This window comes from Phalangium opilio, unplaced genomic scaffold (assembly GCF_054372755.1).
Source record: "Phalangium opilio isolate 3A_F unplaced genomic scaffold, DU_Popi_V2 ptg000103l_1, whole genome shotgun sequence".
NCBI classification, from domain to species: domain Eukaryota; kingdom Metazoa; phylum Arthropoda; class Arachnida; order Opiliones; family Phalangiidae; genus Phalangium; species Phalangium opilio.
Window position 1 is genome coordinate 1,306,583 of NW_028324205.1, and position 17,782 is coordinate 1,324,364.

Genomic DNA, 17,782 nt, shown 5'->3' on the forward strand with positions numbered 1-17,782 from the left:
GTATTTGTCCCGTTTAAAATTAAAAGGGACATTGACTGTAACTTCCTTTTCCGGATTCATCGCCACACTTTCAAAGGTTTCAAAGTCAAGTTTTTCAAGATTTTCGCGATTTAACGTTAAGCCTTTAATTTTCATGACTTCTTTTCCTTTGCTAGTGCGAAACGAGTAACTTTTGGCACCGGTACTACAAAAGGAAGTTATATAATCACCGCCGAGTTGATCCGCCCAGCAACCAATATGATTGCCAGTTGGAATGTCAAACTTTCCCGGTAGATGGCGGTAGATTATGCAGTCGGTGTCACAATACAAAGCTGCGCGGTCCAATTGAAGCAGCATCTTGTTCAATTCGAGTCGCCCGTAGCAAGAAACGAAGCTCCCCACAATGGCCGACCCCAGTTTGTAGTCTAGAATGTAATCTTTTTTGGATTTGTACGATAAGAGAGCGATTGAATCCGTGATTGGCCGTAAGTCGACTAATTCCAGAGTGTAATCGCTCGCGTATCGTATCAATTCGTAATAATTGTTGATAAAGATGCTGCGAATCTTTCCCGTATTCAGAGCCATGCGACCCCAGAGAGAATTTAAATTAATTTTAGCGATATTACGCAGGGAAGGATTTGATTGAATATCCGCCACCGTCAGCGAGAGCTTTTCATTCTTGTTTATATCGGCGATATACGCTTCTTTTTGCAGAGGCGTTTGCGCGTGAGCGGGAAATCCGGAATTCTTCACCTTCAAGGCGATAAAATCAGTCATGTACTGCGCGAAGAAGTATTCCGTTTTTGGATAATGGTAAACTTCGAATATATCGAGGAGTTTATAACCATGCTCCATAGCGGCATAAACTTCTACCGTTGGCCAGACTGATTCGAAAGCCCGTTCGTTGACAGTGTGATCGCAAATTTCCGCTCGCAATTCTAGATACGTGCGACAGAGGGCGTAGGCTAATTTCCCACCGCTGCGAAAGGGAATTAAAGGGATGTGGAGATCTTGAGGGGCCAGCAGACGACAACTCATAATGCCAAAATACCACCCTGGCGATTTGTCAAAATCTCTGTTATAGATTATGGGGTGGCCGCTAGGGTACGGACAATCGCGACAAACTTTCGGGTACAAAGAAATAATATCCTTGTAGAAAATTTTCTCCTTACCTTGCACGTGGCAGTTAAGAACAAAATTTTTCGTTCGTCCCCCATAGAGAGCGCTACGGGCTGATATTTGAGGTCGAAAAGTTAAACTTTTGCAGAAAGCCTTAGCTTCGGCGTTTTCTTTTAAAAGCTTAGCAAATTGACACTCAAAGATAGATGTATATTCATACCCAACCATCTTTTCTTTAATAAACAGCTCTCTATCTAGCGTCCGCTAGTACAAAAATCTGTTGCTGGCTTTAAGTTGGGTATTGTAGGCATTAAGTTTTTAGCATGGACAGCCGTGAAAGTAGCAACCGTGGAAATCGTAGATTTTGGGTGGAGTTTCGCTGTAACCATCGACTAAATAGCGCCTTACGCGATATTCACCGCCATAGCTTAAAGCCGTTCGCAATTTTATATCTTCCGTTTTCTCCACCCAAGCGAGATATTTTAAGCTAATCTGACTGTGATTGAATTTTGCGTTATAGCCGTTTGAAGGGACAATGCCCATGCTGTAAGGTTTATAGTAATTGTTAAGATAGATAGTGGTTAGAGCACCTGCCAAAGTGATATTTTTTAAGCAAAAAGGGTCTAATTTTGTTAGATCTAAGTAAATTTTTCTAAAAGCTTCGACGCCTTGTCTTAGGACTCGGACATCTTGAATGCAATATTTAATAAGCTCCTCTTTGATGTTATAAATAGATCCTTCCATTGACGCGTACCAAGTTTGAAAATCCCGATAATCATTGGCTTTCATTTGAGCTACGTTAAAGTACGAAGCTTCAGGGATGACGCCAATGTAATTAAGATTTTCTTCGGTATGAAAATCAAATGGAAAGAATCCTTTTGCCACATCGCCGAGGCAAAACATGCTGGTGAAATTACGCAGAGGTTGACTAATGTAATTAAAGCTATCGAGGAATCTAATTTGAGGTCCCTCAAGATGAATCATTAGAATTTTACTGCCGTCAAAAATAACGGCAGGGGTGACGTGTCTATGAACTAGAGCGTTGAGAATTAAGAAGTTATCAAAAGCTTTCGCGTAATGAGCTACTACCTGCGTGTTAGTAAAGCGCGGTTGGTACGTTTTCCGTTTCTGTCCAGTCAAAACTACCTGCTCTACGCTAAATAAATAACTTAAAAATTGCTCGACGCAATTGGCGCCGTAAAAAACTTTGGTTTCAAAGCCAGTTTCAGTTTCTACGTCGCAAACTAGTAAAATGGGGACGTCGATATTATTTCTGAGAATAGTCTCAATGTCGTAATAAATAAACCGCGAGGCTTTCATTTTGGTTTCCAAAGGCATTACAAAATGCTCGCCTGGCGGATGAACTATTTTACACTGAGAGCATTCGGGATTACAGTCGTGATCGTCACCAATCAGCCGCCCTCATTCTAAACATCGTTTTTGACTCGCGCAGGTGCCATTAAGTAAATGAGTCTCGAAACAAGGCCCGGGGAAAAAGTAGCGGTGGCATTCGTCGCATCGTTTTAAAACGTCCTCGTTGGTTAAATGAAAAGCTTCTCCTTGGCAACGATAACAAATATAGGGTTTTGTACCCTCGGGGCATTTATGCTCTTTTAACAAATTATATTTGTAAAAAGATTTCAGGCATAAATCGCAAGAGATACAACCCCCCATCATGCCGTGCCAAGTTTTCGCGGGGTGGATATGGTCACCAATTTTTAGAAGATAGATAAATTTAGGGGCTTGGGGGCCTTTGAAAAATATGGTAAAACTATTCGCAGCATCAACTATCACGATCCGATAATGGGGAGCTAAATAATTTTGAAATTTTTGAATATCTTCTAGAGTAACGAAACCCTCGGGGACTCCGGCTTTCCTGTGCAAGATTTTCGCAATATTAACTTGAAGGGCGCTATTACGTTTCAGTTTGTCAAAATTGCTCCGGTTAAAGGGCGGACCTTGCTTATTTTGTTGATAAAAATTGCGATCGGCCAACTCTTTACCCAGAACTAAGCTCCGAGCAAAACAGAGGTTATCATTGTTCTCCATAAAAATAAATTGGTTATTTTGTTTAACGAAATAATCCAAATTAACCAAAGTTCTATTTTTAATGGATTTGTACAATGTCCCAATATTGGCATCGAGGTTTAAAAAAATTTACCTTGAAGGGCGCTATTACGTTTCAGTTTGTCAAAATTGCTCCGGTTAAAGGGCGGACCTTGCTTATTTTGTTGATAAAAATTGCGATCGGCCAACTCTTTACCCAGAACTAAACTCCGAGCAAAACAGAGGTTATCATTGTTCTCCATAAAAATAAATTGGTTATTTTGTTTAACGAAATAATCCAAATTAACCAAAGTTCTATTTTTAATGGATTTGTACAATGTCCCAATATTGGCATCGAGGTTTAAAAAAATTATGTCAAACTGAAAATCTTCGCCATTAAAGACAAAGTCCCGACTAGATTGCGTCACTCTATAGATGGTGCGCATAATTCGCTTACTGGTGAATTTGTCAATTTTTATAAATTTAATATTAACGGGGGTCGTCAATCCGGGGGAGCTTAAAACAAATCGAACCCGATTATAGCCGGGGTTCTCGGTTACTAATTTGCGTATAACTTCGTCGAGAATTTTTCGAAAAATTCGAAAAAAATCTCGCGTTGGAATGTCATCCAAATTTTTAAAAGCTATACGCAAATCGATTTGTTTACAGTGCCACTTGCGACTCGTTTTGTCAATCTGCCGCTCAATTGTGTAGAAACGGTTTACCTGCGCGTTTTTCTCTCCCTCACTACCCTCCGAGTCGCTGCCGCTGCTGCTGCTTGAACTCATTTTTTGAATTTCTATCAGAAATAAAAAATTAGAAAAATATTTTGGTTTGTAAATTTATTGTTAATAAGATACTTACTTTGCTGGGCGGCTGCTGCGTGGCCTGAGCGTCACCTTTTATGTCCTCCACCAACCGGTGGAATGCGTTCAAGAGCTTGACACCGTCCCGGCTTTTGGCGTCAACGACTCGCTTCAGCCGCTTGTGGCTGCACTCCCAAAGCTTGTCAGCTTGGGAGTCTTTTATATCTTTGAATTTGTAGACACTCACGTCTAAAAAATAATCCCCCTTTCGCGGGGGGACTTTTGTCTCGAAGTACTGGCCGTCGCTCCTCAGCCGGTACGACCCCTCGATACCGTTAACGCCGACGACGTGTTTTTGCAGGACTTCCTGCACAAATGACTCGTCGTCCGAGTCTATTAGTATCTCCGGGGCAGCCGGTGTTAGAAAATGGCCTAAAGAATGACGACCGCTACTCGGTCCTGGTCGAGCACCTGGAGACGTTGGCGGTGAATCAATGAGTGACTGGGAGAGCGACTGTGATTCTTGATACTTATTCATTGTTGATGGTTTGATTGTGAAAATGCTCGAGCTTTTATACCAAAATCTCAGGGCCATTTGTTTAGAATACAGGCCCAGACATGGTTTTTTATAACACAATAGCTTTTTTACTTTTATTAAAAGTTTAAAAAATATAATTATGTACCGATAAGCGATTTTTTAATTTAACCTAAAATACATTTTTTATTGTGGAGTTGATACTAAAGATTATAAAGGGTGCTAGAATATGTAACTATATAAAAAAATAACTCTAATATTTCAATATTAATATATATTTATTTAGATTTAACTCATGTTAAAAAAAACAATTTCTGTTCCTCCTAAAGTAATTACTTTTAACCTTCATTAATAAATTGTTTTTCTTATATAAAGCGATCTCATGCAAATTATTCAAATTTAATGTCCTTTAAATTATTTAAATATATTTATTTAGATTTAACTCATGTTAAAAAAACAATTTCTGTTCCTCCTAAAGTAATTACTTTTAACCTTCACTAATAAATTGTTTTTCTTATATAAAGCGATCTCATGCAAATTATTCAAATTTAATGCCATTTAAATTATTTAATTTATGCCTAGACAATTTTTTTTTGCATACAAAAAAGAAACTTAGACCTTGGAGAGATTTATAATTTTATGCCTAATTAACTTTTTGCTATTTATTGAATTTTAGAATCTCGAAAGTATTGGCTAGATACTATTATATTTGACCTCGATGATTTAGTATATAAACTCAGCATTTCAAAATGAAAGTTATCAGTTATTTAACTTCTGTTTCTGAATAACCAGTCCCACCCACTTTAAGATGTCTTTTTTTAACGCCTCTCGTTTGCCCTGCCTGCCTGTCATCAAAATCCATCCGGCAGCGCTTATTCCCCGTCGTGCCACTCCCCAGTCGGCCGGACTGGACTTATATTGTCCAGTCGATACCGTAATTGACCCTCACGGTATCAAAATTTTGTCGACTGGGATCGGCGTTATGCTGCCGGCGGACAGCTACGGCCGCATTGTTGGCCGTAGCAGCTTGACGGCCCAAGGGCTGGTTGTCGCCGAGGGGACGATAGGTATGTTTATTAGTTATTTTATGATGCCCAAAAGTATAATATTTCTTAACAATAATAGACGCCGACTATCGAGGACCCCTAAAAGTCGTCATAGCGAATGTCGGGGGATCCCTACACTATTCGGCGGGGCGAAAGAGTCGCCCAATTGATCGTCACGCCGGTTATATTGTTGAGACCGGTGGAAACGGCGGTAAATATTTTTAGTTTTAAATTTAGGGTTCAATGTGTAACACATTTTTATGCTGTTTCTAGACTCTAACCCCTACATCACGTGGCAGTGGGGGGTTTGGCTCGACCGGTGTTTAGTCTTTTTTTTTAATGGTGGTGGAGTTTTTTTATATAAATATTTCTTATTTTATATTTTATTGTATATATTATATGTTATTAAAAAACTTTTGTTTGTATATTTGTTATTCTTTTCAGACTTATAATTATAGGCTTATTTTCTAACTCCGCCCTAAATAGCCTATCCAATGAAATTATCTCTTTACTTACTCGCTGCCTAATAAGACAAGTAGGAACCAATTAGAACTGCCGCTTAACTCGCTAGTATGTTACATATAGCACGTACTAGCTATTTAAATATCATTTGCTATCATAGCCCTCCCAATATGCTGTGTCTCATTTTCTTTTTTGTTTACGGGTTAATAGTCAACGTTTTGTTAACTCTTTACGAAATTGAGCGGCGAAGCAGAAAACAATTAGAAAATAAACCCAAACGTCCCTCCGCCGATTGCACTTCCGAGTCAAATAACGATACAGGGTCAACGTGAAAAATAAACTCATTAAAACATGTTTGTTTATCCTTGCTGGTTGTTGATTATTTTCTAATATATATTCTGTATTTATTTATTACGCATATCTGTACATCTTATAAAAAGTAAATATCTGATGGGTTAAAATCTGTGTTTTTATTAACTTTAGGCCTACAGAGAGCTGGTTCAGACCAGGATGACGTCAAGGCTGAATATAGTTTTAGTTTTGGTTTAAGTTAAGAAGATGATGTCATGGGGGGGTTGAAATTAACAGGCGGGAGCTCAGGCTAGTCCAGACTTGTCTGAAAAGTTTGGTTTGAGTCTGGTGGAGGGCGGCCATCTTGGGGTGGCGGCCATCTTGGATCCATGCGTATCTGAGTGGCTATCACTACTTAGATGGTGGTGTTTAGAAGCCAGAATGTACAGACTGGTGTCCAAGTGGGATGGACAAAGACCAGAAGATGGTGGTGATTAGAAGCCAGTATGTACAGACTGGTGTCCATGTGGGATGGACGAAAATCAAAAGATGGTGGTGATTAGAAGCCAGTAAGTACAGACTGGTGTCCGTGTGGGATGGGCAAAGACCAGAAGAAGGTGGTGTGAGAACTCAAGTAGAGGAGCCATTTACGTGACTGTGAAAGCAGTTCGGAAATGGCGAACACGTTTGCTCCGATTTGGAAACTGCGAACGCGGTCACGTGGGTGTAACAACAGACACACACACAGACACACAGACAGACACACACGGTCGTTACAGAACCTCTCCGTGACATACGTCACTCGGAGAGGTAAAAATCTCCTCAAGACAAACTTCCTTATCAGTTTGATTAATACAAAACACATTGGTGGTAACGTTGAAATTGCGAAGCATACCAAAAAGCTCAACTCATTTATCAGTATCATAATCTTTTCTAAATTACGGTGAAACTTCAAAATATACGTAGTTTCTCTAGAGTTTTAAATACCACAGTCAATGGATTGAAGGGGCAAAGCATTAAGCCATACTCCTCTAATACCCTTCAATATTGCACAAATGTGTAAGTCAACAATTGTGGAATGAAGACTAGTGGTACTAGTATAATACTAGTAACGGATTGTAAATATGAGTGTTCCTTGAGGAAGGTTCGTCATCTTGATTATGGCGAACCCCAATTAGTTGATAACAATGAACACAACCACTTTCTCAAATGCAGGCACTATTTTGTGACCCATGCTGCTTTGAAAGCGGTTTTCAATGGGCGACATACTGAGGGAATTGGTTCGGCATTGAATTTCTAGATTGTTCTTTCGGAAATGCGCCGTTTTCAACCAATCGTTCGTGCAGACTTATGTTGAAGCTGACATCAGGAATCGCTCACTAATCTAGATTGAAATCTCATCGCCCCCTGGCATTTGCGAACCGTAGTGGAACAGAATGCCGCATATCTTCACCGGAGAAAGACTTAAAGGTTCATTCCACCATTGTTGACTTAAACATTTGTGCAATACTAAAGGCTATTAAAGGGTGTAATAATATGGTTCAATGCATTAATTCCGTGGTGGACGTGTATTCAGAACATTACAGTTAACACCAATGCCCTTTTTACTGGAATGTCATTCGGTTATTTGGACGAACTATGTTCAACTGTTCACCTTCTCTTTAAAATCATCCAAATGATTCAAAACCCTCTATTTAGCAGTTGGAAATGGGAAGTGGCGACTGTAAAAAAAACGCTTAGAAAAAACTATATTGAAACAACAATATAAGATAGGTTTTTTTTTATCAATTGTTTCGGATCAATAATTTGCGGCTTATGGTTGAAACAAGACGTCGCGAGAGAGAAAGTTTTTAATTGCGGCGACTGTACCATGTTTTAACATATACCATTGTTCGCCGAAACTTGTAAATACTGCGAAAGTTGAGTTAACGCGTGTGAAACATGGTTACATAACAAGTGTATTATTTAGATAAAGATTATAGAATTGAGCTCCAGAATATGGATCTAGTTTGGATTTAAGGAAACACTTGGAAACAGCCTTGTCCAAACCCAGAGTGGAGCGGATATATGCAAACAGCATCGCCCACTGATACTGATTTTGATGTAAGCAGAATCTTGATTTTGCCATTTGTAAATCTAAATCCCACCGAACTTTCTGCTATCTACACTTCATTGACATACGTCCTCAATCAAGGTGATCCATTTAATCAAAAATCGTGTGTCGTAACATTTGGTCAGTCACTTTACCTCATGGTTGCTGAAATGGTCTTAGGTTTAACAGAAGAGTTGTCTTCTGTTTAAAAGCCGTTCCAGCTCGAGAAATACTCAAAAGCCCTAACATCTATGACTTGAGGCTCGTTTACATGTGCGCGAGAAATGGAAAAAGTCGAAGCGTAAAACTGAGAGATGAGGCGTATTGGGGTTTGCGTTCCCTAGGCATACCGTTTACAAACAAGCGAGAGCTTTTTAAGTCGCGCTTGTTGCTCATAGATGAAGCGGGTGTTCGGAATACGCTCCGATCTGCCGCAGTAGAATCTTCAGCTCGTGTTTGCTTCTCGCAAAGAGTGACGTGCTTTTCGAAGCCAATAATCCCCAAGGACCGAATATCGTCTGCTATTTTTGAAATTATCTCGATTCTCGCGACCTAGGCCTAGGCACCCCCCAGTTATAACCATGTCTTTAAAAGAAAGAAAAGAGCAGGATTAACTTTTAAGATCTTCGATAAAGCAAAAGGACATTGAAAAAAAGGAATATTTGATAAATATGATGATAAGTTATCGGATGTTGTGGGATAAAACGCACACTGATTACCGTGATAGAAATCTGATCGCTGTGAAATGGGAGGAAGTTGCTGGCCATATGAATATGACTGGTAAATAAATATAAATATGTATAACTTGAGACATTTTGTAAAACAATATAATTCATTTCCAGTAAAAGATGTAAAGTCTATGTGGAAATACCTTAAGGATCAATTTAGAGTCAATTATTATGCAATCACCAAAAGAAAATCTGGTCAAGAATACATAGAAGAAAAAGACGTAAATCTGGTTAAATGGCCATTTTTTAGGCAGTTAATGTTCTTAAAAGATGTAGTGGCTAGGAGAGAGTAAGTTGTTTTAATTAATATACCAGTTTGTCGGAGCTAAGTTCGTTGGATAGTAAAAAGTAATTTTATTAGGACATACTGCAACGTCGCATGTGGCCCAAAAGCCGAATCAGTAAATGATGGAGGCGATGGAAATGAAGCAGATCGTGTAAGTACAATGGGGGGTATTTGGAAGTGCTTAATAAAAATTATGATTATGTGAACCTCTTTAGCTATTAACGGCAATTGGCACAGATTCTGAAGGAGTTCCACGAATGACCGAACCTCTGGAGGAATAAGTCATTCCTATTGAGTGTGATTTGGCATTCGAAGTTCATGAACAATCAACCAACCCAAATGCTATTCCTTCCACTTCAACCACCAACCCTTCCACTTCAACCATCAATCCTTCCACTTCCACCATCAATCCTTCCACTTCAACCACCAATTCTTCCACTTCAACCACCAATTCTTCCACTCTTGCCAGTACGTCCACTGCCTTTCCTCCAACTTCAACTGCCAAAGATCATGAAAATGATAAAAGGCCAACAAGAGCATCAACTGCAAAGCCGCCAAAGAAAAGGCGCGCTCTTGACGTCGAAGATGTGGATGCGGATATTGACGAGCAAATTAACAAAATTGACAGCTATATAGCGGCTTCAATAGCGCATAAATGTGATAAAAATGTAGAAGGTAGATCTGAAAAGTTTTGTAGATATTTGGCGCACTTATTAAACCTAGTAAAAGATGACGAAAAAAGAAGTTGCGAAAGGGACATTTTAGATGTGGTTTACCGGTACACGGAACGTACAAAACAAAGCAATAATTAATGTGATAATTAAGAAATTTTATTTTATCATCATGCGTGTATAGTTTGAATCAAACTTGCGCTCTACTGTTTGTATCAAACGGGAAGAAATTAAATATTCCCTACATTATAAATGCAATTGAACAGTTTTTATTAGTGCTTGAAATTTTATTATTGTTTGGAATTGAAGTTGTTGTTCCTTGAAATGGCTTGCATATTAATTATTTTCACGCTTAACACCAGGCATATCCCATTGCCACGGAACTGCGCCTGCATCTGACCAAAAATAATCTGTGTATATGTTTCGACATTGTTTTGCTTATTCTGTTGAATTTCGAGCAGATGTGCCTTGTAGATTAATGAAAGCGTTGTCGGGCTCCTCATTCCAATAACCATATTTATAGTTTCCTAAACTATCGGTGAAATCTGCGAATCCCGGAGGGCAATAGACCTTTTGAGACTTTTTCAGATGCTTCTCATTAGAGAGTAGGTAGTTATGGAGCACAACTGTTGCTTTTATAACTCTGTCTGCGTTATCTGGTGCTAGAGTTATCGTACGATGAAATATCCTCCTCCTTGCGCCCAAAATTCCAAAAGCGTTTTCACTGCAACGCCTGTGTGGAAATAATCGTCTTAAATATTCGACTGTATATATTTTATTATATTTTCAATATAATCATAATGATATAAAGCTACAAAATATTTACCTAGCTCTACTCAAACGGTAATTAAAAACTCTACATTTTGAGTTTAATTCCTTTGAAGGTATGGCCGCAAAAAGTTTTCTTGTAACTGAAATGCTTCATCTCCAAGAAATACATAGGGCGCAGTATTCTCACTTCTTGGTAATTGCGAAGGGGGCGGAAAACACAGTTTTTTACTTTCAAGTGCAGCACCTATTGCTGAGGCTTTGAAAATGCCACCATCTGAATGAGACCAAAAACCACCTAGGAATTTGTATTCGGCATCAACGACAGCCATATGTACAATCGAATTTGTACCCTATCAAAAACGTTCATTATTAAACATTAAACCTCTTGAAATATAGCATTTACCTTGTAGTTGTAGTACATAGAGCCGCTGTTTCCAGGCTGTTGAATTACTATGTGTTTACCGTCAACAGCACCGCAGCAATTTGGATATTGCCATTGGCGGCCAAATTCATACGCAGCGTCTTTCCAGGTGGTTTCAGATGGAGCCTGTGATTTACAATTAAAAACTAGTGTCTAAACATAATATAACCGCAACTTACTTTAAGGTAAATTGGCTGTAGGATCTCCCATAATGCATCACAGGTCTCTTTTATTACAACATGGGCTGTTGCTTTTCCAATTCGAAACCCATACGCAATACTGATTAGGCTATCACCAGTTGCCAAAAACCTGCCCGACAATGAAATTATCAACTGAAAATTATGAGATAATAAAATGGTATTACCGAAGTGTGATAGCCAATCGATGAGCTGGCGAAAGAGCCTCACGAGTCACGGGAAACTTTTTTAATCTTTCAGCCAATAATTCCACTAATTTATCAAATAGCTTTGGCGACATGCGGGTGAAATTTTTGAAGTACGCATGGTCAGATTGCCTCATCTTTTCAAGCTAAAAAATTAAATCAACTTTATTCTCAAGCTCAAGTAGAGAAAAACTACCTTGGTTAAGCCTTGACCAATACTATAAAATAACGTACCAAAGTGTGGAAATGGCCTTCATTGTTTCTATTCCTCCATATAGGATGTACCCACCAGCGAAGTTCCATCCTGATTTTCTTTTTTTGTAATAAATGTCGCTTCTTTTTTAAAAGCAATAGCATCTTTTTAAGTAGGAGCAAACTAACCACAGTCGACGCCATTTTTATTGTTTACTTTCGACTGATGGGCAACTCTGCAGTTTCGGCTGCTACCACTAAGCTCGTATGTAAACGAGGGAGCGGGTGGAGCAGCGGGAACAAACGCTTTTGGCAGACGCGGTTTTTTTAGGCGCGAGAAAAAGATTCGACTTTCAACTTCTACTCTCCGCTTTAAGCTTAATTCTCGCGCACATGTAAACGAGGCTTTAAGCTCCAGTACTATTTCGGGTTGAGTATAAATAGAAAATCCCTGACGGGATTTTCTTAATTTTACCAGTAAAAAACGTATCTTCGTAGCGGTAACCGTTGGCTGGTGGCAACATTCGAGAAACCAAGGAACGAACCCTTGTGCATATTTTGCATTAATCTAATTTAAACAACAAAAATTGATTTAATTTTGTTGGAACTCCTCCAATATAGGAAAAAAATAATCTTCTAATATGTTATCGTTTTTTACCTATCACATGTTTTTTAAAATATCTATATATACCAAATCTTAACAATGTAAAAGGGCATTCGGTCTGGTGGTCTAATAATAATAAAGTTGTTTTATTGTTTATCTCTTGCGTTCTCTCACTATGAGCCGTTACAACAGTGGTGTCAGAAGTGGGATGTCACTTTACGGTCTTCCGGTATAGTCGCGTTACGGACTTCGGGTAAAGTCGCGATACCGATTCCGGGAACATGCCGAAGCAGGAAAGCGGATCCTCCGAGGCCTCCTCCTCGTCCGCTCTGGGAGACGTGTTGAACGCGTTTATGCAGCAGCAAGTAGCGGCCAAGAAGCAGAACCAAAGGATCATCGACCTTCTACTCCAGAAAACAGGAACCTCCGGTCCGTCAACTTTGACATCAGCACCCACATCCACGATAGCTTGCCTCGACATTCCAATCTTCGAGCCTGATGAACACGATGGCGACAAATTGGAACAATGGCTGAAGAGATTGAGGAAGTACGGCGGTCAGAAAGAGTAAAGAAGATACCCGAGTGACTCATGATGGATCCCCGCCAGAAGTCCTACGATTTTACTTAAAAGGGGAGGTGTTGGAACTCCTCCAATATAGGAAAAAAATAATCTACTAATATGTTATCGTTTTTTACCTATCACATGTTTTTTAAGTTATCTATATATACCAAATCTTAACAATGTAAAAGGGCATTCGGTCTGGTGGTCTAATAATAATAAAGTTGTTTTATTGTTTATCTCTTGCGTTCTCTCACTATGAGCCGTTACAACAAATTTAATTAAATTACCTAATTAGCGGCTATCGTTGGCCGAAGGCACCAGGTGAAACACCTTAAAACGAACGCAACACGGCCAATTGGTCTGTCTCTAGTCTACAATCAGCCCGTCTTGAACTTTTGACCGAGGCTAAGTGAAATCAGTGAATTTAAAAATTATCGGCTATATCCTAAATTTAAATTATTTTGTATTAAATTATAAAAAGGTTTAACTTACGAAAATAAAATAGAATTAGGACGAATTAACCCCTTCTTTTATATGAAAAGTTAAAAAATTCGCCTGAAGCTCGAGCAAAGGCTGAGCGGACGACGTAATGTCTCAACAACGAACTACGCTCTATTAGCGGTAAAGGAGCATGACTCTAACAGTACGTTTCTCTATGATTTTAGCCAGGATTAAAACACGTAAGTCCAACAGAATAAAAGGTCGTAAGTTTAAGTATGTGCTTAAAAGTACAAAAAGTAATGCTTAATATTAATTGTTTTCAATAAAACTTCGGAAGGCACCAGTTTAATGTTCAACCTTTCATTTAAAACCGTTTTCAGAACTATCGAATAAATAGTCTTCAAAAAATGGTCGAGTCAGTTTGGTCATCACAGCAAACATTTCCCATGTTATTCCAATGGGAAGATTTCCCTTTTTTTGCCAAAATGACTGAATAATTTTATGGAAATGAAAACCACCCTTAGCAACTTTATTTTCTATAAAAACTAATTTATCGATCTCTTTGAAATTTTAAACACACATTAAGGGTCCAAATTTTAGTTCAGTGGATTGTTTTCAAAGCAGTAACCATACAATCAAAAAACCACCCTTATACATTAAACGCAGTATGAAGTCTTATCTAAGAGAGCAACCGCTCTCTCAGAATAACGGAAACTATGGTCTCGGTAATATTCAAGAACACTTTGAATACATTGGAAATCAACCTTCAGATGATGGTTTGAGAGGAAATAAAGTTCGAGCAAAGTGTATTGCTTGCGGAATTGTAATAGCAAGCACTCATTCTTCCGCTTGCAATTTGGAACGTCACGCTAAGGTGTAATTTTGATCAACTTTGGTTTTATTTATATTTTTTTGATTGTTTCCTGGTTAATAATACTGTTTTACGTGAAATTTAATTAGACTGTCCATGGCGCTTCTTTCAATTTTAAAGCGAGCAACAGGCGTTCCGTGTGGGAAACAGATGAGGAGAAAAACAGAAAGAAGGTGAAATTGTGGCCTCTAAGATCTGTGGAAAACCAAGCGCATCGCAAAAGCCTCGTATATATGGTAGCAAAAGACCACGCTCCATTTGTAACGGTTGAGAAAGAAGGCTTCCGGGATGTTTGTCATTCTCTGAGTGGTGATCAAAACCGAGATATTTATCGCAGGACATTGTTCCGATGTATTGACAGTGAGGCTATAAGTCTTCAACCGCTTGCTAAGGTAATTTGAGAAATAAGTAATAGGAACATATAAGTATTACTCAGGGAAAAATATGTTCTAAATGAAGTAAAATTTTAGAATGATTTAACCAAAGCCGGATATAAAGAAATCCATCAGACATTGGACATTTGGAGAAGTAAGGCTCGAGAATTTGTTTTAGGAGTTCGATGTCAATTCATTGATGACAACTGGTCTTTTCGCAATTGCTTAGTTGGTTTTTCCTTGATCCCTGGCATACATGATGGCGAAGCAATTATTGCAAAGTTTAATGACATGACGAAGGCTGCTGGAATTGATCGCAAAAAGGTAATAAAATATTTATTAAAAAATAGACTATATTCTCAAATTTGTTTTAACGTTTTGTAAAGATCTATAGCGTTTGCGCCAACAACGCGGAGAATATCAGTCGCGCATTTAATATGAACGATGTATTTGAGGACCCATGGCCCGTCACACTAACTTTGGTTAGGGCAGAAGATGTTCCATCAGAAAGAGATGAGGAACTTGTACTTCAGGGAGGTAAACTGCAATTAACCACGCCTATATTAAAGTATTTCACAAATCTATGTTTTCAATTGCCTTTGCAACTCAAAGGTTGGAACAACATTGAAGATATATTTTTAGATGCCACTACTGAAGTAAATCTCAGTCAATCCACACCAATCGAAGAATCTGACGAGTCGTCTGACGAATCCTTGGGCGAATCATATAACGAATCACGTGAGGGATCTTCGGATGAGTCATTTGGCGAATCATCTGACCTCGACCACCCAGATGAAGAATTTTGGGGCATTAGACCATCCCCTATTCGCAAAAGATGCGTGGCCCATTCCTTACAGCTCGTGATAAACGGAGCGATTAAGAAATGCAAGCGAACGAGAAGAATGACAAAAAAGATCAGCAAGTGGATCTGTTTTTACGGCAATCTCTCAAATGGACTAACGTCTATAAGTCCTTGTCACCAGGGGGTAAAGACTCAAAGCAAGATGGAGGAGTCAGATGGAATTCATTATTCATGGCAATAGAACGCTTCACTATGGTGAGTAGATAATGGTTTATCTTATACCTCTCCCTTCTGACCGATCAGCTATGCTACTGCTGGGCACTGATTTTCCTCTTATTCAAACGTGAGAAAAAAACTCACCACGTGACTGATTTCGTCTTTAACATTGCCCAACCCAAAGCTATGCTAAGGAAGATCGTTGTTTGTCCTACGGTTTGGGCAGTCCCTTTAAAAATTCTTTATTTTTTTAAGCTTAAGGTTTTTTAAATGAAAATTCATTGTAGCCAGGCAAGATAGAGGCGTTGAGACAAAGAATCGTCATAGCAAAGGGAGAAAAAAATACTAAATTAGAGAAATTGCCAACACTGTGTGAAAATGATGTCCACATACTGAGGGAGCTACTCGAAATTCTACGTCCCTTTAAGTTATCAACATATATGTTCCAAGTCCATGCACCCATTGCTTCTAAAATGATCCCGACGCTATTGATGACATTCGATGAAGTTTGGAGGGCGAAAAATCCCTACCTCATAAAGCTACGGTCATCGTTGTTGGAGTTAATGGTAGAAAGATTTAAGGGTGACCTAAATGACGAAGATTACGTTATAGCAGCTCTTCTAGATCCAAGGACTAAGGCTTCAGTATTTGACGGTAAGAACCGTCCTTGTACATTATATGTTCAGTTCTTTGAGTACCAAACATATATATTCGCGCATATTTTATAATAGGTGCGTTTCAAAAGCCGGAATGGATCAATGAATATGCAGATATGAAATGCTGGAATAAGGACAAGGCAGTTGGCTCGTTGAACAAGCAAATGAAACTTCTTCAAGGAAGCAAGCCCGATCGAAATGTTTCCTGGCTTAGACCCACCAGGGACTAGTTCAACAGCTACTGATATCCATGGCGAACTTAATGATTATCTGCATGAAAATTTGATGATGAATACCGTCAATTTCTCACCTTTGGAGTATTGGAAAATCAAGGAAGACAGATTTCCAACTTTAGCCAAATTGGCCAAAAGATATCTGTCCATTCCAGCTTGTTCAGCTGATGTTGAAAGGATGTTTTCGATTGCGGGCTATATTTTGAGGGCGAAGAGGTCTAGAATATCACTTCAACGGGTTGCTCATTTGTTAACTCTGCGAGAGTATGGCTATCTAAGCCAGAAATCAAAGGCAGAGTAACTTGCTGCCATTTTGCCTTGAATCGGCAACGTAAAAGCGGGGATTAGGGCTACTGGCGAAACCCCGCGGGGGAAGTCTATGCTTCCTCCAAATAAAAGCGCGTCATATATCGAACTAATTAAAGCTAAACGCTGGTCCAGTGGGTCCCTGAATAGATGAATTTCCACCGGAACCCCAGTTTCAGCTTGACGAAAACATGGCCATTTTTTTTAAATGCACTTATAAATCGCGCCCACTAGCCTTCAACAAACTAAACCTAGAGTTTTGGAGTACAGTAACATTTTTCGGGGATTGACTGAACTCGCGCTTTAAAGTCTTGAGAACAACGCTTCCACGTTATTCTCAATACTATTTCGATTCACTGTACCTCTTGGGTTGGCATGGAAACAATGGGCTTAAAACAATGGGCTTTAAATAATAACGCGAGAAATTCTTATTTACAAGCAACTACGCTAATTGGCTGGAAAAGAGAACGCCGGCAAATGTGGTTCATCAACTCATTTTTATGGCTAATCCCTATCCCTTACCTCCTTCTACAATTCAAGCTTACAGAGATAAAGTGCGTTCACTCTTACACATTTTTAGGCAAGACCACGCGTTCTGATAACAACCAAACGCTCGTACAATATCTTGTTCAGCTTCTTCAATTTGGAGAAAACGCTTAATATGCTAGCTCGATTTGGGCCAATGGATCTTACAGTTGGGGAATATGACGGACGCGTCACCAGTTCCATGCCTCGCCTTTAGACGAATAACCTATTTTATAGCAAAGTGCGGGACCGTTGGCGCCCCTTAAAGATGACTTTCCATCTGCACAGCGGGTTAAACGTAGCAAAGAGTAATTTTAGGCTTTTAGTTCCGCCCTAATACACCAGGTGTGACGTTTTACTGCCTT

General features: G+C 39.1%; 1 protein-coding gene across 1 annotated transcript; it reads left to right on the plus strand.

Moving 5' to 3' along the window:
* The first annotated feature begins 14,873 nt into the window (after positions 1-14,873).
* LOC149630100 (uncharacterized) lies at positions 14,874-15,726 on the plus strand. The gene is made up of 2 exons (XM_089851302.1): positions 14,874-15,216; positions 15,292-15,726. Exons 1-2 carry the CDS (start codon positions 15,117-15,119, stop codon positions 15,720-15,722), a joined length of 531 nt encoding a protein of 176 aa, XP_089707428.1. The 5' UTR covers positions 14,874-15,116; the 3' UTR covers positions 15,723-15,726.
* Positions 15,727-17,782: the final 2,056 nt, after the last annotated feature.